Source organism: Sus scrofa, chromosome 3 (genome assembly GCF_000003025.6).
Source record: "Sus scrofa isolate TJ Tabasco breed Duroc chromosome 3, Sscrofa11.1, whole genome shotgun sequence".
NCBI lineage: Eukaryota > Metazoa > Chordata > Mammalia > Artiodactyla > Suidae > Sus > Sus scrofa.
Window position 1 is genome coordinate 107,483,516 of NC_010445.4, and position 22,970 is coordinate 107,506,485.

Consider the following 22,970-nt stretch of genomic DNA (forward strand, 5'->3'; position numbering starts at 1 on the left):
TGACAACTACAATGTCACTAGGCATAAGTCATCCACTGCTGCTAACATCACAACAACTACTAATAGATAAACACAAAACCACCTATTAAGCAGTCTTATCGTTAAACAGTGAAAATGCACTTTCGATCCAAATAAGTGCTATATCCAACTATCAGTTTATAGGGAGGACATATTAAAAGACACCACAGAGATGCATGCAGCAAAAGACTGTAGGAAACACAATGCAGCGAAGATCTGGTTCACCAACAAATTTCAAGAAAACGAAAAACAGACTTGAATATTAAAAGAGACATATAGTATGGATCTTCTTGAGATCCTGATTCCCAACGATTATTTAAAAATTAGTTAAATTATGACATACTAACTAGACATTATTTATATACTCTTTATAAATTTGGAAACAACATCTGTTGGCCATTACTTTTATGTTAGTATTAAAAGAATTACTAGTTATTTTTTAGATGTGATAATGGTATTTTGGCAATTTTATTTTAAAATTATGTTTATCTTTTAGAGATACAATATGAAATAGTTATAAATGAAATGAAAAGATGTTAAGAAATTGTTTCAAAATAGTATATGAAGTGAGGGGAAGTGGGCTGGGATATAAACAGGCCAGATAGTAAATATTAAAATATGTCTAAGTGGTATATATTTAAAGGCTTTGAGGGCTGTATGATCTCTGCATCAACTATTCAATCTGTCACTGTAGCATGGAAATAGCCAGATAATATATAAAGGAATGAGAATAGCTTTGTGCCAGCTTATAAAAGCAAACAGTAAACTGAATTTAGCCTACGCTGTAGTTTGCCAGTCTTAAATCAATTCTGTAACGAGCTGATAATTATTAAAGCTGAGTGAAGATAATTAGTTCAATATACTCTTCAGTTTTGCATGTTAGAAATTTTCATAAGTTAAAAAAAAAGCCTAGGAGTTCCCATCGTGGCGCAGCAGAAACAAATCTTACTAGGAACCATGAGGTTGTGGGTTCAATCCCTGGACTTGCTGCTCAGTGACTTAAGGATCCGGCATTGCCATGAGCTGTGGTGTAGGTGGCAGACGCAGTTCGGATCTGGCATTGCTGCGGCTGTGGTGTATGCTGGCAGCTACAGCTCCGATTAGACCCCTAGCCTGGGAACCTCCATATGCCGCAGATGTGGCCCTAAAAAGAAAAGGAAAAAAAAAAAAAAAAAAAGCCTAGAATACATTTTCAAGACCAGTGACTTATTTCCATTTACATTTTAAAGTTTCACTAAAGACAGATTTCAAATATATCTCATTGCAGTTATACAATTCATTAATTGATACCTAATAGCTGTAAACGGTCCTTTGCCATAACCAAATTAGTCATCATTTTAGCTTGAAGGCGTCTGGCTCTTTCACACTGTTCACCTGAAAGAAAAAGCAGGAAAAAAAAATAAAAATATCTACTTTTATCTACTAATACTGCTTTAAGATAAATCATACCAACTAATCTCATGGAGAGTCACAATCTTTAAAAAGAAATAAGGAAAATATTGGCGTTCCCATTGTGGCTCAGTGGTTAACGAATCCGACTAGGAACCATGAGGTTGCAGGTTTGATCCCTAGCTGCACTCAGTGAGTTGAGGATCCGGCATTGCTGTGAGCTGTGGTGTAGGTCGAAGACATGGCTCAGATCCCGAGTTGCTGTGGCTGTGGCATAGGCCGGCAGCTATAGTTCGGATTAGACCCCTAGCCTCAGAACCTCCATATGCCGTGGGTACAGCCCTAGAAAAAGACCAAAAAAAAAAAAAAGACAAAAAAGTAAAAAAATTAAATAAAAAGAAATAAGGAAAATATTACTTTCAAATAATGACTTTAAAATATCAGTTACATTTCCTTACGATGGTTTTAGAGCTACTGCGGTATTTCATAGTTTTCGTGGCTTTTGAGACATACTTTTTCCCCTACATTTAAAAAACTTTGAAATTGGGATGTGTTTTACAACCAATGCCAACCTATAAATGCCATCAGCCAGGATGCAATCATAACACAGTTTGTCTCTTCCTTTGCACGCACAAATTTGGTCATAGGTATTAATACCTCTGTTATAGCTATGTCTAAATAAGATTGAGATAGTATATTCAATAAGGTTAAAATTCAAGTTCCATGATAAAGAAGAGAATGCGTCATAGTTTAATTAACATCTTTTCTTCTTAGTGGTACAATCAAAGGCTTTTTTTTTTTTTTGTCTTTTTGTCTTTTTAGGGCCACACCCGTGGCATACGGAGTTCCCAGGCTAGGGGTCGGAGCTGTAGCAACTGGCCTACACCAGAGCCACAGCAACGTGAGATCCAAGCTGAGTCTGCGACACCTCAGCTCACAGTAACACCGGATCCTTAACCCACTGAGCAAGGCCAGGGATTGAACCTGAGTCCTCATGGATGCTAGTCGAGTTCATTAATTGCTGAGCCACGATGGGAGATCCTCCAAGGCATTTTAGATTCAATGAAATACTATTTTTCTTATAACCAACTCATTTTCTTTTAACTCTTCTTCTAGGCATTTGACAAAGAACAGTAAATATATTTTGTATATAATTCATAAAGTCTTCCTCATAAACTCATAGAAGTCTCCAAGACCCAACCTTCCATATTTACTTGTTCTACTGTGCTCTCTTTATACAGGAGACCAGTAGCTAGAGAAACAGTTAAAGCAAAAAAGAAAAAAGCATGTTAAATATTGAACACACTGTAATTACTGGAAATTAGCCGAAACAGGCAATAGAATCAGCCAGCCAGATAAAACATCCACTGGGTGCACTGGTCCATAAAGCTAAGTTTCTTAGCCCACATATTATAATTTTTGCTCCTGAATTTATTTTAGTTATAATAAGCTGAAGCACTTAGTTATTTAATGGTGATACCCACATACCATACAATATTCAGAGCACAGTATAAGAATTCAGACTCTGAAGTCAGACTGCCTGGGTTCAAATCCTGACTCTACCACGTCCTGCCTATGAGACCTCAGGCAAGTTACTTCTTCTAACTTAGGTTTTTCATCTGAAAACTAAGGGTAACAGTAGCAGCCTCAGAGTGTAGGGTTATGATAAAAATTAAGAGAGATCACATATGAAGGACATATAATGATGCTTGGGCACAAAGAATGTGCACAAGAAACACTGTATTTTTAAAGATAATATTAGATTCTAATCTTTAATTTGATGTGATAGGAAAAAGTAAAGATGAGAAATAACTGCTTTGGTTTTAAAAAGCCATGTGTGAATCAAAGTACGACATTACAGCTCATATTCTAACATGCAGAGAAGCATTACCCACAGTGCAAAAGGGGGTCTGGATTAACCACTCCTTCCCAGCCCTGACAATGAGGAAAGAACCAGGCCTCAAAAATAGGGTTAAAATATCACAGTGGTTCCAAGGAGGACACAAGTAATATGCTGGTTTCTGTCTGACTGCTACAGGTAATCAAGTTTGAGTGTTTCTGGTTATAACTTCATTTTTAGCATAGGTAATAAAGCTTTAATTAACTGTAAGTCTACAAAAATTAACAATAACATTACAAAATCTATTCAATACCTTTATTAGGATAAATGGATCTGAAGTCAGAGAAATCATGTGAATATAATTTGGGACGGCTACTAAACAAATGTAATAAATATAACCTTACCTTGTCCTGTAACTACAACGGCAATTCCTTTTTCTAGTTCTTCAATACCTTTCTTATACCATTCCACAGCTTGCTCCTTTTGTCCTACTTTAAAACAGAAATAATTATTTGTATAAATCACAAGTATACACTGAGAATACACTAAACATTTTCCAAAGCATGCTCTCATTAGGAGATAAATGAGAAAAAGGGTTGTGATCAAATAAATCCGAAAACTACTATTTTGTGACTTCGGAGTACCTTTAGCATCTTAATGTATATGTTACTCTGCACGAGAGGGATATAGACCTCAGTGCTCCTCAAAATACATATATATTTTGTGACTGTGACAGGCAAAAGCTCCTGGGCCAGAGACTGAACCCTGGCCATGGCAGTGATCTGTGACAATGCCAAATCCTTAACCTGCTGCTCCACAAGGGAACTCCTGTGTCTCAAAATTGTAGAGTGTGAGTCCTTTATTTATCATCTCATGGTATTGATGCTTATAGCCACTAAAATGCTGTATTAGAGAAATAAATTTTATTCAATAATTTATCAAAATTACAATGAGAAGTGCCAGTTGTGGCTCACAGGTTAAGAACCCAATGTAGTGTCCATGAGGATGCGGTTTTGATCCCTGGCCTCACTTGGTGGGTTAAGGATCTGGTGTTACTGCAAGCTGTGGTGTAGGTCAGAGAAGTGGCTTGGATCTGGCGTTGCTGTGGCTGTGGCACAGGCTGGTACTTCCAGTTCTGTTTGGACTCCTAGCCTGTGAACTTCCATATGCCATGGGTATGGCCCTAAAAAAGACAAAAAAACAAAAACTATAATGAGGTACCACCTCACACAGCTCAAAATGGCCAACATTAACAAGTCATCAAATAACAAATGCTGGAGAGGGTGTCGAGAAAAAGGGACTCTCTTGCACTGTTGGTGTGAACATAAACTGGTACAACCAACATGGACAGCAGTGTGGAAGTTCCTCAGAAAGCTAAATACAGAACTACCACATGAGGAGTTTCCAATGTGACTGAGTGGTTAACAAACCTGACTACTACCCATGAGGATGCATGTTCAATCCCTGGGCTCACTCAGTGGGTTAAGGACCCGGTGTTGCCATGAGCTGTGGTGTGGGTCACAGATGCGGCTCGGATCTGGCGTTGCTGTGGCTCTGGTGTAGGCCAGTTGCTACAGCTCCAATTCGACCCCTAGCCTGGGAAACTCCATATGCCATGAGTGTGGCCCTAAAAAGACCAAAAAAAAAGAAAGAAAATTAAAAAAGAATTTATTTTAAACAAATGGGTTTTAGAATGTGTAAAACATAAAAATTAACATGATTTCAATAATAGTGAGAAAAAAGCACTGTTTAATTGTATTCAAATCAGATACAATATGTTCCATTGTTGAGTAGCTCATTTCTGAGTTAGTTTTTATTTAACAGATGATTGCACCATGATAACTGGTATATGAGATTACAAGCACGGTCATTTAATAACACATTTCTATTTTCTTTGAAACATATAATGACGTTTATTCTTGATCCAAATTTAAGCTTCTAAAAAGACTTAAAAATTCAGCATAATCAAAACATGTATAGGATATTTCTCTAAAGTGATAATAATTACACACAAATTTCATTGTTTTTTATTTCTTTGTCCTTTGAATCTACAAAGCCTCATAAGTGGCTAATACAACAATACAGTAAAACAAAGGTGAAAATCATCCGTAAGAACTGTTTTTCATTTCTCCCAACTCATGTTCCTATTTAATCAAACAAAAATTCCCATATGTCATTCTTTAATATTATTTGAAATTTCAAAACCAATAAAATATCACGACTCTCTTAATAGCATAGAACAGATGAAGTCTTATAAACAAAACACACAACTAGGAAATGCTGTTCCCCTATGAGTGTACCTCCTATTCCTTCCTCTACTTTCCAAATAAGTCATCAATTAGACTCAGCCCCTTGCACAGGATAATTTCTTACTTACCACATACGGTGCCATTAGTATTTTGCAGAGTTTGATCCAGAGTAAATACTGAATAAGTACTTAACAATGACACATGAAAAAATTATTAAGAATTTGTTGTAAGCCAATTCAAATTATTTGGATGCTTACTTTCCAGTTTTCTATGAAGAATCTATTGAAATGTTTTTTGGGTTTTTTTTTTGTTTGTTTTTTTGCTACTTCTTGGGCTGCTCCTGTGGCATATGGAGGTTCCCAGGCTAGGGGTCAAATTGGAGCTGTAGCCACCGGCCTACACCACAGCCACAGCAACTCGGGATCTGAGCCTCGTCTGCGACCTACACACAGCTCACGGCAATGCTGGATCGTTAACCCACTGAGCAAGGCCAGGGATCAAACCTGCAGCCTCATGGTTCCCAGTCGGGTTCGTTAACCACTGCCCCACGACAGGAACTCCAAGATCCATGTTGCTTTATTGAGATCTAGTTTATTCAGTTTGACTTCTGTATAATATCATGTATCATCCCGTAATTTATTCAACTATTTCCACTGAAAGATATGTAGTTGTTTCCAGTTTTTCAGTTTCAAATAATGTTGCAATTAACATTCTTGTACCTGTCCCCTTATGTACATGTACCAGTTCCTCTTGAGTATATGCATAAGTACAACTGATGAATTCATCACATATTCCCATTTACCAGAAATCAACAAAATGCTCCTTTTTTTTTTCTTGTTTAAAGCCAAGTTGTGGGTAACTTCCTAGGCTATAGGTTGAATCAGAGCTGCAGCTGCCAGCCTAAGCCACAGCCACAGCAATACCAGATCCAGGCCACATCTGTGACTTACACTGAAGGTTGTAGCAACACCAGATCCTTAACTCACTGAGCAAGGGCAGGGATCGAACCCGCATCTTCACAGACACTACACTGGGTTCTTAATCCACTGAACCACAACAGGAACTCCAACAAAATGCTTTTTGAGAGTGCTCATGCCAAGTGACACTCCTGACAACAATGTATGACAGTTCTCCCTGGTAACATCCGAACAAAATCTTTTAAGGAGTTTTATCACATTAATGGAGGCAAATGAAATGACTGATTACAAATAAACTCACACGCTCAATAATTACTCAATTACCTCATATTCTTTGGTTAACAGATAGTTGATTAACTACATTAATACTAGAGACCAACACACATTTCTGATAAAAACCATTCAGAAAGTGGGCACAGAGGGAAACTACCTCAACACAATAAAGGCTATATATGACAAACCCACAGCTAACACTATTCTCAATGATGAAAAGCTGAAAAAATTCCCGCTGAGATCAGGAACAAGACAAGGATATCCGCTCTCGCCACTACTAGTCAACATAGTTTTGGAAGTCCTAGCCATGGCAATCAGAGAAGTAAAAGAAATAAAAGGATTCCAAATTGGAAAGCAAGAAGTAAAACTATCACTATTTGCAGATGACATGATACTATACCTAGAGAATCCTAAAGACTCTACCAGAAAGTTGTTAAAGTTCATCAACAAATTTGGCAAAGTTGCAAGATATAAAATTAATACACAATTCATTTCTATATACTAACAATGAAAGATCAGAAAGAGACATTAGGGAAGCAATCCTGTTTACCATCGCACCAAAAAGAATAAAATATTTAGGAATAAACCTACCTAAAGAGACACATGACCTGTACTCTGAAAACTCTAAGATGCTGATGAAAGAAATCAAAGACGACACAAACAGATGGTACCATGCTGTTGGACTGAAAGAGTCAATATTATCAAAATGACTATACTACCCAAGGCAAGCTACAGATTCAATGTAATCCCTATCAAATTACCAAGGACATTTTTCATAGAACTGGAATAAAATATTTCAAAATTTGTTTGGAAGCACAAAAGACCCAGAATAGCCAAAGCCACCCTGAGAAAAACGGAACTGGAGAAAATCTGGCTCCCTGACTTCAGACTATACTCCAGACCTACAGTCATTAAAACCTATGGTACTGGGACAAAGACAGAAATACAGATCAGTGGAACAGGACAGAAATCCCAGAATTAGGGAGTTACCGTTGTGGCTCAGTGGTTAAGGAATCCAACTAGGAACCATGAGGTTGTGGGTTCGATCCCTGGCCTCGCTCAGTGGGTTAAGGATCTGGCATTGCTGTGGACTGTGGTGCAGGTCACAGATGTGGCTCAGATCTGACATTGTTGTAGCTGTGGCACAGGCCGGTGGCTACAGCTCCGATTGGACCCCTAGCCTGGGAACCTCCATGTGCCACGGGTGCGGCCCTGGAAAAAGACAAAAAGACAAAAAAAAAAAAAAAAAAGAAAAAAAAAGAAATCCCAGAATTAAACCCACACACCTAATCTATGACAAAGGAGGCAAGAATACACAATGGAGAAAATACAGCCCCTTCAATAAGTGGTGCTGGGAAAAATGGACAGCCACATGTAAAAGAATGAAATTAGAACACTTCCTAATACTGTATACAAAAATAAACTCAAAATGTATTAAAGACCTAGCTATAAGACCAGATACCATAAACCTCTTAGAGGAAAACATAGGCCAAACACTCCCTGACATAAACGACAGCAACATCTTCTCAGATCCACCTCCTAGAGTAATGACAAAAAAAAAAAAAAAAAAAAAAAAAAACAGAAGTTCCCTTGTGGCTCAGTGGTTAATGGATCCAACTAGGAACCATGAGGTTGCAGGACCTAACTAAACTTAAAAATTTTTTGCACATCAAAGGAAACCCTGAACAAAACGAAAAGACAACCAACCCACAGAATGGAAGAAAATATTTGCAATGAATCGAATGACAAGGGATTAATCTCCAATATTTGTAAATAACTCCTACAGCTCAATACCAAAACAAACAATCCCATCAAAAAATGGGCAGAAGATCTAAGCAGACAATTCTCCAAAGATGACATACAGATGGCCAAAAAACACATGAAAAGATGTTCAACATCACTCATTAGAGAAATGCAAATCAAAACCACATGAGGTATCACCTTACACTGCCAGAATGGCCATTATCAAAAAGTCTACAAACAGTAAGTGCCGGAGAGAGTGTGGAGAAAAAGGAACCCTAGTACACTGTTGGTGGGAATGTAAGCTGGTGCAACCACTGTGGAAAGCAGTATGGAGATTCCTCAGAAAACTAAAAAGAGAATTACCATTTGATCCAGCAATCCCACTCCTGGGCATCTATCCAGAGAAAACCATGACTCGAAAAGACACATGTACTCCAATGTTCATTGCAGCACTATTCACAATAGCCAAGACATGGAAACAACCTAAATGTCCATCGACAGAGGAGTGGATAAAGAAGATGTGGTACATATACACAATGGAATATGACTCAGCCTTTAAAAGGAAAGAAATAACAGCATTTGCAGCAACATGGATGGACTAAGAAATTATCGTGCTAAGTGAAGTCAGTCAATGAGACACCAACATCAAATGCTACCACTTACATGTGGAATCTAAAAAAAGGAAACAATGAACTTCTTTGCAGAACAGATACTGACTCATAGACTTTGAAAAACTTAATGTTTTCCAAATAAGACAGGTTGGGGGTGGGGGGATGCACTGAGGGTTTGGAATGGAAATGCTATAAAATTTGGTTGTGATGATTGCTCTACATCTATAAATGTATAAAATTCATTGAGTAATTAGAAAAAAAGTATAATACTGGAGAAAGGACAGACATACAGGTAAATGGAACAGAAGAGAAAGTTCAGAAACAGACCGAAACATACATCACTGATATGACTTTGACAAAGATGACAAGGTAATTCAATGCAGAAAGAACAGCTTTTTCAAAAGATGATGCTGAAATAACAGACAACCACATGAAAAAAAACTTCACATGACGTACAAAAATTAACTTGAGATGGACCACAGAGTTAAATGTAAAACTTAAAAATACAAAATTTATAGGAGAAAACATAGACAAAATTCCCTGTGATCTTGGACTGAGCAGAAACTTCTTAGACCATAAAAATCACAAACCAGGATTTCCCATCGTGGTGCAGTGGAAACGAATCAGACTAGGAACCATAATGTTGGGGGTTCAATCCCTGGCCTCACTCATCGGGTTAAGGATCTGGCGTTGCCATGAGCTGTGGTGTAATCTGCAGATGTGGCTTAGATCCTGCACTGCTGTAGCTGTGGTGTAGGCCGGCAGCTGTAGTTCCGATTAGACCCCTAGCCTGGGAACCTCCATGTGCCGTGAAAAAAAAAAATCACAAACCTTAAGAGGAAAAGAAACTGATAAACCACACTTCATAAAAATTAAAAGTGTCTGCCCTTCAAAAGACAGAGTTGACAATGGAAAGACAAGCCACAGAATGACTGGGAGAAAAATAATTGCCAAACAACACATCTAAAAAGGTCTTCTGACCATATATATATAAAGAACTCTTACAAAATAATGATTTTTTAAAGTTATTAAAAAATAGGGTACAAAAGATCAAAATACACACTTTCCCAAAGAAGAAACAAAAATGGCAAATAAGAGCAAGAAAAGATGTTCAAGGAAGTTCCCTTGTGGTGCAGCAGATTAAGGACTGGATGTTGGGAGTTCCCGTCATGGCGCAGTGGTTAACAAATCCGACTAGGAACATTGAGGTTGCAGGTTCGGTCCCTGCCCTTGCTCTGTGGGTTAACGATCCGGCGTTGCCATGAGCTGTGGTGTAGGTTGCAGGTGCGGCTTGGATCCCACGTTGCTGTGGCTCTGGTCTAGGCTGGCAGCTACAGCTCCGATTAGCCCCCTAGCCTGGGAACCTCCATATGCCGTGGGAGCAGCCCAAGAAATGGCAAAAAGACAAAAAATAAATAAATAAATAAAAAGACAAAAAAAAAAATAAAAAAAAATTAAAAAAAAAAAAAAAAAAAGGACTGGATGTTGCTGCAGCTTGTGGTGCAGACTGCAACTGTGACATGGGTTCAATCCCTGGCCCAGGACCTTCCACATAACATAGCTGCAGCCAAAAAAAGAAAAGAAAAGATTTTTTAAGATCATTAGCTGTTAGGGAACTACATATTAAAACTACATTTTAATTATGAATGGAAAAATTACAAGACAAACTATAATGAATTTCTCACATCTTTGGAGGTATGAAACAAAATGATGCAGCAACTTTGGAAAAGAGTTTGGTAGTTCTTTATGACATTAACATATATTTCCCCATGACCCAGAAATCCCTTCTTCTACGTATTTAGCCCAAGAAATGAAATCATCAAAGACCTGTACATAAAAGTTCACCAGCTTTAGTCAAAACAGCTAAAAACTAGACAACCATTTAATGAATGGGTTAACAAACTGTGGAACAATCATACACAGACTACTACTCAGCAATAAAACATAGCAAACTACTGACACATGTAGGAACATAGAAGAATCTCAAAACATGCTAAGTGAGAAGAACCAGACACAAGAGCTGAAGCGTAGATCATAGATGCAGCTTGGATCTGGCATTGCTGTGGCTGTAGTATAGGCTGGCAGCAGCTGCTCCAATTCAACCCCTAGCCTGGGAACATCAGTATGCAATGGGTGGAGCCCTAAAAAAGACCAAAAAAAAAAAAAAAAAAAAAAAAAAAAAGCTATAGGGATATGAGATTGATGACTGCCATGGGCTAAGGGGAAAGTAAAAAGACTTAACTACAAGAGGCAAAAGAGCTGTGGGGATAATAAAACATTTAATATATTGATTGTGGTGATGGTTTACTCAACTATTCGTCAAAAACTCACTGGACTACAGATCCCTATAAGGGGTAAATTTTACTGTATGTAAATTATACTTTAATAAATCTGATTTTTTTAAAGAACAATAGTGTAACATTTATGTACAAGAAAATTTGCTATAACTTGGATTATAAAACCAAAACTAAAATTCTTATTACAAGAGTAAGTTTAGAAAAATATTTTTATAAACATCTGTTTGAAGGGATAGAAGAGTTTTCAAAACAGTGAAAATTACCAAAATTAGGAAGGCGGCACCATTTCACACCCATTAGAATGGCTATTTTCAAAAATTACCAAAATAAGGAAAAGAGAAAAGCCAACAGAGTTGAGCCTACCATTTGAGGCACTTTTTTTTTTTTTTTTTTTTTTTTGGTCTTTTTTGCCGTTTCCTGTGCCACTCCTGTGGCATATGGAGGTTCCCAGGCTAGGGGTCGAATTGGAGCTGTAGCCACGGGCCTACGCCAGAGCCACAGCAACTCGGGATCCGAGCCGCATCTGCAACCCACACCACAGCTCACGGCAACACCAGATCCTTAACCCACTGAGCAAGGCCAGGGATTGAACCTGCAACCCCATGGTTCCTAGTCGGATTCGTTAACCACTGAGCAACGATGGGAACTCCCTTGAGGCACTTTTTTGCTTGAAACAATTGTCAATTCTGAAGTAAAGTGACCAAGAAACTAAGCACAGCATTTTCATGGAACTAAGCTAACAAAAAATGGATTCCAGGGCATGCCCAGGATAATTAGTGTCAAAGATTCCAGGATTTTGGTTGGGACCCAGCGTCAGTGAAGAGTACAAACTAGGCCAGGTTGCGTAAAGGCTGAAATCATACTCAAATCACTTCAGTCCCTTAAGGTAGGGAAAATTACATCCCATAACCTCTGATGATCACCCTTTTGACTAAATTATCACAGAAAACTCAAACCTTACAATGGTCTTCATCACACAAAAGGCCTTCAAAATACTTTAACAGTTCTTAGTTTGCCTCACACATTTTCCTCTTACCTACAAGGGCATATATAACATTCAAACTCAACCAACCAGACAACATCAAATCAAGAGAAGAATCGGGTGGCCAAAGCTTGACAATCAGTAGCTGTAGTTGTAGCTGAAGTTATTAGCCAGTAATCTGAACTACAAGTGAAACACATAATCTAGGACAAACAATGGCCCAAGGGTCAAACATAGTCAGCTGCCTATTTTTGTACTTAAAGTTTTAATGGATCACATCCCTATATGAGTGTTGAATACCTGAAAAAGAGCACTTAAGTATTTACTAAATGGTTCAACAAAAAATCCAAACCAATGAAAAAATAAGCAAAGGACTTGAATAGACATTTTTTCAAAGAAGATATGCAAATGAGGGAGTCCCCACTGTGGTTCAGTGGAAATGAATCCAACTAGAATCCATGAGGATACATGTTTGATCCATGGCCCGCTTCAGTGGGTTGGGAATCCAGCGTCATCACAGTGAGATGTGGTGTAGGTCAAAGATCCCACACTGCTGTAAGCTCCAATTTGACCCTAGCCTGGGAACTTCCATATGCTAACTGTGGCCCTAAAAAGCAAAAAAAAAAAAAAAAAAAAAAAAAAAAAGAATTAGAAGGAGATATGCAAATGACCAATAAGCAAGCACATGAAAAGATGCTCAAGATTCTAAGTCATTAGGGAAATGCAAATCAAAAGTATGATGTGATACCACTTCGCATTAATTAGGATGGCTGCTATTAAAAAAAAATTGCTGGAGTTCCCGTCGTGGCGCAGTGGTTAACGAATCCGACTAGGAACCATGAGGTTGCGGGTTCGGTCCCTGCCCTTGCTCAGTGGGTTAACGATCCGGCGTTGCCGTGAGCTGTGGTGTAGGTTGCAGACGTGGCTCGGATCCCGCGTTGCTGTGGCTCTGGCGTAGGCCAGTGGCTACAGCTCCAATTCGACCCCTAGCCTGGGAATCTCCATATGCCGCGGGAGCGACCCAAGAAATAGCAGCAACAACAACAACAAAAAAAGACAAAAAGACAAAAAAAGAAAAAAAAATTGCTGAAAATGTGGAGAAATTGGAAACCCTTGTGCACTGGTGCTGGGAGTGCAAAAATGGTATAGCTGCAGTTGAAAGCAGTTTGGCAATCCCTCAAAAAATTAAACATAATTACCACATGACCCAGCAATTTTACTCCCAGGCTAGACTCAAAACTATTGAAAGATGGACTCAGAGATGAGTAGAAGGCCAATGTTTATAGCAGTATTATTCACAATAAATTGAAACAATCCAATGTCTATCAACAGATGAACGGATAAACCAAGTGTGGTACATACATAAAACGGAATATTATTTAGCCTTAAAAAGGAACAAAATCTGTATATGCTACAATATGGCTGATAAACCTTGAAATGCTAAGTGTAATGTCATACAGAAAAGGACAGATATTATTTGATTCCACTTATATGTGGCACCCAGAAGAGGCAAATTCATAGAGAAAGCAGAACAGAGCTTATCAAGGTCTGGGGGGAAAATGGATAGGGGAAAATGGGGAGTTATCATTTAATGGGTACAGAGGTTCTATCTGGGATGATGAAAAGCTCTAGAAGGGGGTCAGCGGTGACGAATACACAATACGGTGAATGTATTTAATGTCACTGAACTGCACTCTTTAATGATTAAAATGGCAAATTTTGTTATGTGTTTTACCACAATAAAAAAAAAATACTAAAAAACCTATTACAGGCAGTTTGCCCTGGTTCATGAAAATGAATAAATTACTGCCACGTGTAACCCCAAGGATTAATATGACAAGGAGAATGTTGAGCAAAAGCAGCCATACACAAAAAGAACATATACTTTACAATTTCATTTATAAAGCTCAAGATAAGGTAAAACTGATTTACGGTGTTAGGAAGTTAGGATTGGAGTTCCCATCATGGCTCAGTGGTTAATGAATCTGACTAGGAACCATGAGGTTTCGGGTTTGGTCCCTGGCCTTGCTCAGTGGGTTAAGAATCTGGCATTGCTGTGAGCTGTGGCGTAGGGTCGCAGACTCAGCTCGGATCCTGAGTTGCTGTGGCTCTGGCGTAGGCCAGCAGCTACACCTCCAATTAGACCCCTAGCCTGGGAACCTCCACATGCCATGGGTATGGCCCTAAAAAAGACAAAAAAAAAAAAAAAAAGAAGAAGAAGTTAGATTTGTAGATACATTTGTGAAAGGTGGGGAAAGGTAGTGAGCAAAAGGGAGCATGAGAAAGGCAAACTTTTGGAGTAATATTCTATTTTTTTAACCTGGTGGGGTTTCAAACTGCTGTATTCAGTTTGCTAATTCTTTAAGCAATACACTAACTATGTACTTTATTTATACATATTTTTTTTTTTTTGTTTTTGGCCACCCCGCAGCATATGGAACTCCCAGGCCAGGGATCAGATCCGAGCCACAGTTGCAACCTATGCTGCAGCTGTGGCAATGCAGGATCCTTTAACCCAATGTCTTGGGCAATGGATTGAACCCCCACCTAGCACTGCATAGATGCTGCCTATCCCATTGCACCACAGAGGGAATTCCTAAATACATATACTTTAATAAAAGTATATTTTTAAACTGGAAAAAAGAATAAGATTAAATATATGGAAATGGAAAGAGAGAGTCCCCAAACATTAAGTGAAAAATGTTTCTATGTAATACCATTCTTTTTCCTCTAATAAATAAATATTTAGAGAACTAGACAAAGTCAGGAACTTATCAGTAACCATCTCCCTAAGGATAAGATTACAGATTTTCACTTTGTGTATTTGTGCATTATTTTAATTTTTGAGTGTGGGTTACTGTACAAGCAACAGAAATACTGATGATATCCATCTTTTTTTTTTGTCTTTTTGCCATTTCTTGGGCCGCTCCCGTGGCATATGGAGTTTGCCAGGCTAGGGTCTAATCGGAGCTGTAGCTGTCAGCCTATGCCAGAGCCACAGCAACGCGGGATCAGAGCTGTGTCTCCAACCTACAACACAGCTCACGGCAACGCCGGATCATTAACCCACTGAGCAAGGCCAGGGATCAAACCTGCAACCCCATGGTTCCTAGTCGGATTTGTTAACCACGGAGCCACAACGGGAACTCCATGATATCCATCTTTAAATAGAGCTAAGGGGTGTTCCTATTGTGGTGCAGCGGAAGCAAATCTGACTAGGAACCGTGAGGTTTCAGGTTCAATCCCTGGCCTCGCTCAGTGGGTTAAGGATCCGGTGTTGCCGTGAGCTGTGGTGTGGGTCGCAGACATGGCTCAGATCCCCCAATGCTGTGGCTGTGGCTTAGGCTGGCAGCTACAGCTCTGATTAGACCCCTAGCTTGGGAACCTCCACATGCCGCTGGTGCAGCCCTAAAAGGACAAAAAAAAAAAAATTAAACAAAAAATTAAAAAATTAAATTAAAAAAAAGGAGTTCCCGTCGTGGTGTAGTGGTTAACGAATCTGACTAGGAACCATGAGGTTGTGGGTTCGGTCCCTGCCCTTGCTCAGTGGGTTAACGATCCGGCGTTGCCCTGAGCTGTGGTGCAGGTTGCAGACATGGCTCGGATTCTGCGTTGCTGTGGCTCTGGCGTAGGCCAGGGGTACAGCTCCAATTCGACCCCTAGCCTAACCTCCATATGCCGCAGGAGCGGCCCAAAGAAATAGCAAAAAAAAAAAGACAAAAAAAAAAAAAAAAAAAAAAAGAGTAGTTTGGGAAGAGAGAGGATATCGGTTTGGAAATATGTGAGTTAGAAGACAAAGATTTGGGAGTTCCCACTGTGGTACAGTGGAAACAAATCCAACTAGTATCCATGAGGATTCGGGTTCAATCCCTGGCCTCGTTCAGTGGGTCAGGAATCCAGCATTGCCATGGGCTATGGTGTAGGTTGCAGAGGCAGCTAGAATCCTGAGTTGCTGTGGCTGTGCCACAGGCCGGCAGCTGCAGCTCTCTTGAATGTAGCCCTAGCCTGGGAACTTCCACATGGTGTGAGTGCGGCCCTAAAAAAAAGAGAGAGAAGACAGAGATTTAAACCCTTGCTTCCTCATTTAATAGCTGTAAGACTTTAGGAAAGTCAGGAAATCTCCGAGTTTCAGTTTTCCTTACCTAAAAACAAGATGACATTGCTTTTGTGTAACTCTGAGTTGTGGCAAAGATAAAAATAGGATATGGGATAATACTTTAAATAATGAAGACCTATGTAAAAATTACTTTTACCATACTTAGTAAATTTGTTGATAAATATAAATCTTTCTACTCTAGAACTGTATGCACAGTTCTATTTTTCCTCATAAAGCCCAATGTTATTACTTATCTATTTGGTCCTTTTTTTTTTTAAGCATTATTCTACAAACAATTCCAGGGAATAAATATATCTATTTTCCTACACAATTTTCTGCTACAACTTGTCACAATTAGCAGAGTAATAGGTATTTTTAAAAATCTTACAGTAGTTTTTTAATGTGTGCTAATCCCTAATAAACCACAGAAACCATCAGACTAAGACCCCATGGTTTTGTTTTTGTTTTTCGTCTTTTTAGGGCTGCACCTGTGGCATAAGGAGGTTCCCAGGCTAGGGGTCTAATTGGAGCTGCAGCTGCCGGTTTATACCACAGCAATGCTGGATCCGAGCCTCATCTGCAACCTATGCCAAAGCTCACTGCAATGCCAGATCCTTAACCTACTGAGCGGGACCAGGGATCAAACCCACATCCTATGGATACTAGTCCAATTTGTTACCACTGAGCCACAACAATGGACTCCTAACAGCCCAATGATTAAGCCTCTCTTAGTTCACTATTACCAAAAGGATGTTTTCCACTGTTTTAATTTAGCAAAAAGGCCGTATTTGCTTCATGTTCAAATGTCAAGGTTTATTTCTAAACTAAAGATTTATTTTTCCCATTTAATTAGAAAGGTTTTGAATCACATGTAAAGAAATCATTATAGTTTTCAATATTTTCTCTAAACTTTAGGAATTTCAATCAATTTATTTTCTTAAAAGTCTTTTTTTTTTTTTTTGGTCTTTTTGACTTTTCTAGGGCTGCTCCCGAGGCATATGGAGGTTCCCAGGCTAGGGGTCTAATCGGAGCTGTAGCCGCCGGCCTACACCACAGCCACAGCAACGCGGGATCCGAGCTGCGTCTGCAACCTACACCACAGCTCACGGCAACGCCGGATCCTTCACCCACTGAGCAAGGCCAGGGATCGAACCCGCAACCTCATGGTTCCTAGTCAGATTCGTTAACCACTGAGTCACGATGGGAACTCCTCTTTTTTGCCTTTTCTAAGGCCGCTCCCACAGCATGTTGAGGTTTCCAGGCTAGGGGTCTAATTGGAGCTGTAGCCACCAGCCTACACCACAGCCACACAGGATCCAAGCCACATCTGCAACCTACACCACAGCTCACAGCAACGCCAGATCCTTAACCCACTGAGCAAGGCTCCTAGTTGGACTCATTAACCATTGAGCCATGACGGAAACTCCAAAAGCCTCTTATATTTACTATGGCTGGTGGGTAATTTAACTTTCTTCTGTGCATTTCCAGTATTTTCCAAATTCTCTACCAAGAGCTTCCATTCATACATGAGCATGAAAAACTAATTTGATTCCTTTTGTAATAAAAAGCTAGGAAACTAAGTGAAGCTAAGGGGAGACTTCCAACTGTTTTTTTCTGAACTAAGGGTCATAATTAGCAAAAAAAATTTTAATATCACTCTTGAGATAATTCTCCTCCTTGCTCAAATCTCATTTAGACTACTGTATTCCTAAAGAGGGTAATAAAAACTATGTATCAAAGTTTAACAATATTCTAATATAAACTCTACAGAGGCTATAAACTTAAAAGAACTGTAAAATTAATACTAATGGTTTCTGAGCTCCCGCTGTGGCTCAAAGGGATCAGCAGCATCTTGGGAGCACTGAGACAGGGGTTCAAATCCCAGCCCAACACAGTGAGTTACAGATCCAGCATTGCACAGCTAAGGCTTAGTTCAAGGCTGTGGCTCAGATCTGACCCCTGTCCCAGGAGCTCCATTTGCCATGGGGCAAAAAAAAAAAATCCTATTTTCTGAGGATCTACTATGTGCAGGTACTAGGTACTTACAAACGTTACCTCAGTGTAGTAATAAGTAACTTGCCCAAGATCCTGTATAGAATTCAAATGTCCATTTCAACAAGGGGGCACTGCAATTTAAAAAGTATAAAACTAGGCTCTCAAAGCTGAAAAAAAGAACAGCAGCCCTGACATCCAGGAGATGGCCTAGTCCCATCAATTAGGCCTTGGTATAACAAGGAACTGACCTGACATTACAACAGGCCTTCGTGTTGACTATAAACAATTTCACAGAACATCAACATTAGACAATTAGATCACTCCAAGATCATGACGGATTCTAGACAAAAACAAGACCACTCCAAAATCATGTCATATCATATCTAAACACGGACAAAAAATCAACACTGTCCAAGCCATGAACATCAAATATCCCCCGCTTTAGGCCAATGCATGCTTCCTTTTTTTTTTTTTTTTTTTTTTTTTTGTCTTTTTGCCATTTCTTGGGCCTCTCCCACGACATATGGGAGGTTCCCACGCTAGGGGTCTAATTGGAGCTGTAGCTGCCAGCCTACGCCAGAGCCACAGCAACACGGGATCCAAGCTGAGTCTGCAACCTACACCACAGCTCACGGCAACACCAGATCCTTAACGCACTGAGCAAGGGCAGGGATTGAACCCTCGACCTCATGGTTCCTAGTCGGATTCGTTAACCACTGCGCCACAACGGGAACTCCCCCAATGCATGCTTCTTAACTGCAGCTTTATCCTCACTTTAGTCTCCCCTCTTTCTGGATTAGATTTAAGATACTTAATCATAATTTCTAAGAGCATCCAATCAGAACAAAATCCTACTTCCTTAAATTCTCCTCAAAATAACCTGTCACAGGAGTTCCCTAGTGGCTCAGCAGGTTAAGGATACATCATTGTTACTGCTATGGCTCTGGTTACAGCTGTGATATGGGTTCAGTCCCCAGCCCAGGGGGGAAAAAATCACCTAATACAAGCCCAAATCCTTTAAGTTCTTTCTAGCACCATTTTCCTGATACACCACTTTTTCCCACAGTGTGTGTTCTTTTGGTTACTGTAAGTAATCGATCCCACTTGTTTAGTCATCAGTGTTCCTAGCGATGATGGTTCATCAAAAGGCACTGATAAAATCCACTTAAGAACAGCAGTTAATTCTCTCCCTCTTTACTGCAACACAAAATATCCACGAAAGAACAGAAAAGATAGGTGAATAAGTATAATATGTCTATGCTATACCTAAATAGCTCTAAAATATTAGTCCCAAGAAAATCATAGATTTTGACATTTTTCTTTCTTCATTTACAATAAACCACTGAGATGTGAGTGTGCTCAAAAATGTTTTATTCTATAGGATGTCCAGCATGAAGAGTTGTTAATAATTCACAAAGCGAGAGGAAAAAAGGCTAGGTCAGGATATTTATACCTTCACTGACATTATACAGCTCAAGAGAAAGTAAAACTAGTAGAAAATTCAGGAAGCTATACTTTGCCAGAATTTAAATAACCATTACTACTGGATGGAGCACAAAGAATAAGAAAGTAGAAAAAAGACAGGAAAGGCTAAGGAAGATCCTTCTTTAATAATTTAATACGAATTTACTAACCATCCCTTAAGTGTCAGCGGGATAACTGACAATAATCTTAGGAATCTCATTACCAGGTTAACTTTATAGAGCTCAACTGTATTCTATATTAGGAAGAATATAAATTTCAATTAAAAAACAACTAAAAACAACAAGGGATAAGGTTCCCAAAAGTGGCTGCCCATTTGTCTAAGTGTAAATGTCACTAAATAGTCTTAAAGACAAATGTGAGATGTATACTGTGTATTTAATAAAAGGTAATGTTATTCTCTCAGAGAAGTATAATATTGTGTGACTGTTCATGCATCAAAACAGTTCTTCCCTTGTTCTTTTTTTCTTTTTCTTGCCTTTTAGGGCCACACCTGCAGCTTATGGACGTTCCCAGGCTAGGGGTCTAATCAGAGCTACAGCTGCTGGCCTACACCATGGCCATAGCCACAGCAACTCAGGATCCAAGCCAAGACTATGACCTCTAACCTATGACAGCTTGGGGCAATGCCAGATCCTTAACCCACTGAGAAAGGGCAAGAACCCGCTTCCTCATAGATACTAATCAGGATTGTAACCCACTGAGCCATGAATGGGAACTCCAATTCTTCCCTTGTTCTAATCATGGAAACATTTATTTTTGTTTTTTTTTTTTTGCTTTGTTTGTTTGTTTTTGTCTTTTTGCTATTTCTTTGGGCCGCTCCCACGGCATATGGAGGTTCCCAGGCTAGGGGTCGAATTGGAGCTGTAGCCACCGGCCTACGCCAGAGCCACAGCAACGCAGGATAATCATGGAAATATTTAAAGCAGAAATTAAAGCCAAGAAAATGTCTGAAATCAATTCTTTCAAAATGATGTCTAGTAGTTTTTAGGTGTAAAAGAAAGTATACCAAATCTGATACTTGTAATTTCTACTTTCTAGCTTCATCTTCTGAAAAAAAAGCAAGTAGTTTGTGTGCGTTTTAAATAAAGTGCAGGGCTGGATTACATGAAATTGTAAAATTATATGGCAATTAATTTCTTTAGAAAATCTTCTGTTTTAAAATGTAGATTGACTAGAAATAAATAGAAAGGGATTTTATTTAGACAATTTCTCTCCTTGATGGCAAATGCTGCAGCTCTATCATATCCTGGAAAACAGGCTCTCTCTCTTTCACACAACACCCTGGGTTCTTCCTGTCAAGTCCTGCATATTTGAGGTAACTGAACCACACCTAGAGAACCTGCACTACTTTATTACTCAAGAGATCCCAGGCACAAAAGTTTCCTTGTGGCACAGTGGGTTTAGGATCCGGCATTCTCACCGCAGCGGCTTGGACTGCTGCTATGGCACAGGTTCAATACCTGGTCCTGGGAACTTCTACACACTGTGGATGTGGCCAAAAAAAAAAAGAGACACAGAGAGATCCCAGACTCATCTACCTGCAGGAGCCACACAAACTCTGTTAGATCATGTTCTGATTAATCCAAAGAAATCACTATTTTTTTTTTTTTTTTTTTTGTCTTTTTGCTATTTCTTGGGCCGCTCCCGCGGCGTATGGAGGTTCCCAGGCTAGGGGTCTAATCGGAGCTGTAGCGGCCGGCCTACGCCAGAGCCACAGCAACGCAGGATCCGAGCCGCGTCTGCAACCTACACCACAGCTCATGGCAACGCCGGATCGTTAACCCACTGAGCAAGGGCAGGGACCGAACCCGCAACCTCATGGTTCCTAGTCGGATTCGTTAACCACTGCGCCGCGACGGGAACTCCCAAAGAAATCACTATTACAGCCTCCTCTTCTCCCCCCAGTATTCCACAGGGCCCCTGGAATTATAAAACAGAACCTATTTAGAATAAATTACGAGTCTGTTCATCCAAACTCTGTCCCTGGTTCTGCTGCTGTGAGTTCGCTCTTTAAGTTCTAGTTTCTCCATAGATACAATGGATATCACAGGTTATCATTTTCCAAAGATGTTCAACAATTAAAGAAAATACTGGAGTTCCCTTGTGCCGCAGAGGGTTGGTGATTCAGTGTTGTCACTGCTGCAACTTCAGTCACTGCTGTAACTTCAGCCACTGCTGTGGCACAGGTTTGATCCCTGGCCTGGGAACTTCCATATGCCATGGGTATGACCCCCCCCAAATTTTTTTAAATAGAGAAAATATCTACAAGTAATTTAACTCCTTGGGGAAAAAATGAAGGATATATGTACCACTGAACCACAACAGGAACTCTTGTGACATCTTTTTGTATTTAACAACATTTAAGAGAGTATTCACTTATTTTTTGTATGTATGTACATGAAAACGTACACACATTTATAGATCATATAATATTGTCTTGAACTAATTATTTCTGAAGTTAACATCTAGATACAGAGCTTTGCAAATTAACTGATAGCCAATAAACGTTTGATTTAATGAAGAGACTTCATATCGCCTTACATTAGGTAAATGGAATTTGTTGTTCTATTCTTTTCTACTCAAAATAGCTTGAATTGAGATAAATTTAGGCCTTTATAAATATTCAAAATTGATATTCAATTTTGACACTGAATCAAGTTCAAAAATAAACAGTCACCATATAAACTACATTTATAAGCCACTTTATTAAAATGAATTAATTTGGCCTTTATTATTTCAAGGCACCAAATGTTTCAGTTAACTAATATCATTACAGTCTGAAATAGCCCATTTCACCTGATGAAATAAAGTGGCCTTCAGTACATTTAGCAGCTAAGTCGTTAAGAGAAAGGGAATGCATGACATTACTAGCCCCTTAATGGTTTAGGGGCTAACCACAGAGTCAGGAAATCTTTTTAGACTGCCTATCCAATTCATTGCTATTTATTCACAAATATTTTGATGCAGTGAGAAAAAGGAGAATGAAATTCTCCCGGAATAATACTGTCAAGGGTGGTTGAGAGGCAAACAGACTTTAAATATGAACTCTTGCAACTACTAAATTAAGGCTAAAGT

At 39.2% G+C, this 22,970-nt stretch overlaps 1 protein-coding gene across 2 annotated transcripts in view; it reads right to left on the reverse strand.

Moving 5' to 3' along the window:
* SPAST (spastin) overlaps positions 1–22,970 on the reverse strand; it is a 69,106-nt gene that overhangs the window by 43,706 nt on the left and 2,430 nt on the right. For both annotated transcript variants that reach the window (XM_021085819.1, NM_213749.1), the window contains 2 exon segments: positions 3,652–3,738; positions 1,309–1,392 (listed from right to left, as the gene is read on the reverse strand). In XM_021085819.1, the coding sequence (XP_020941478.1) occupies positions 1,309–1,392; positions 3,652–3,738 (171 nt within the window).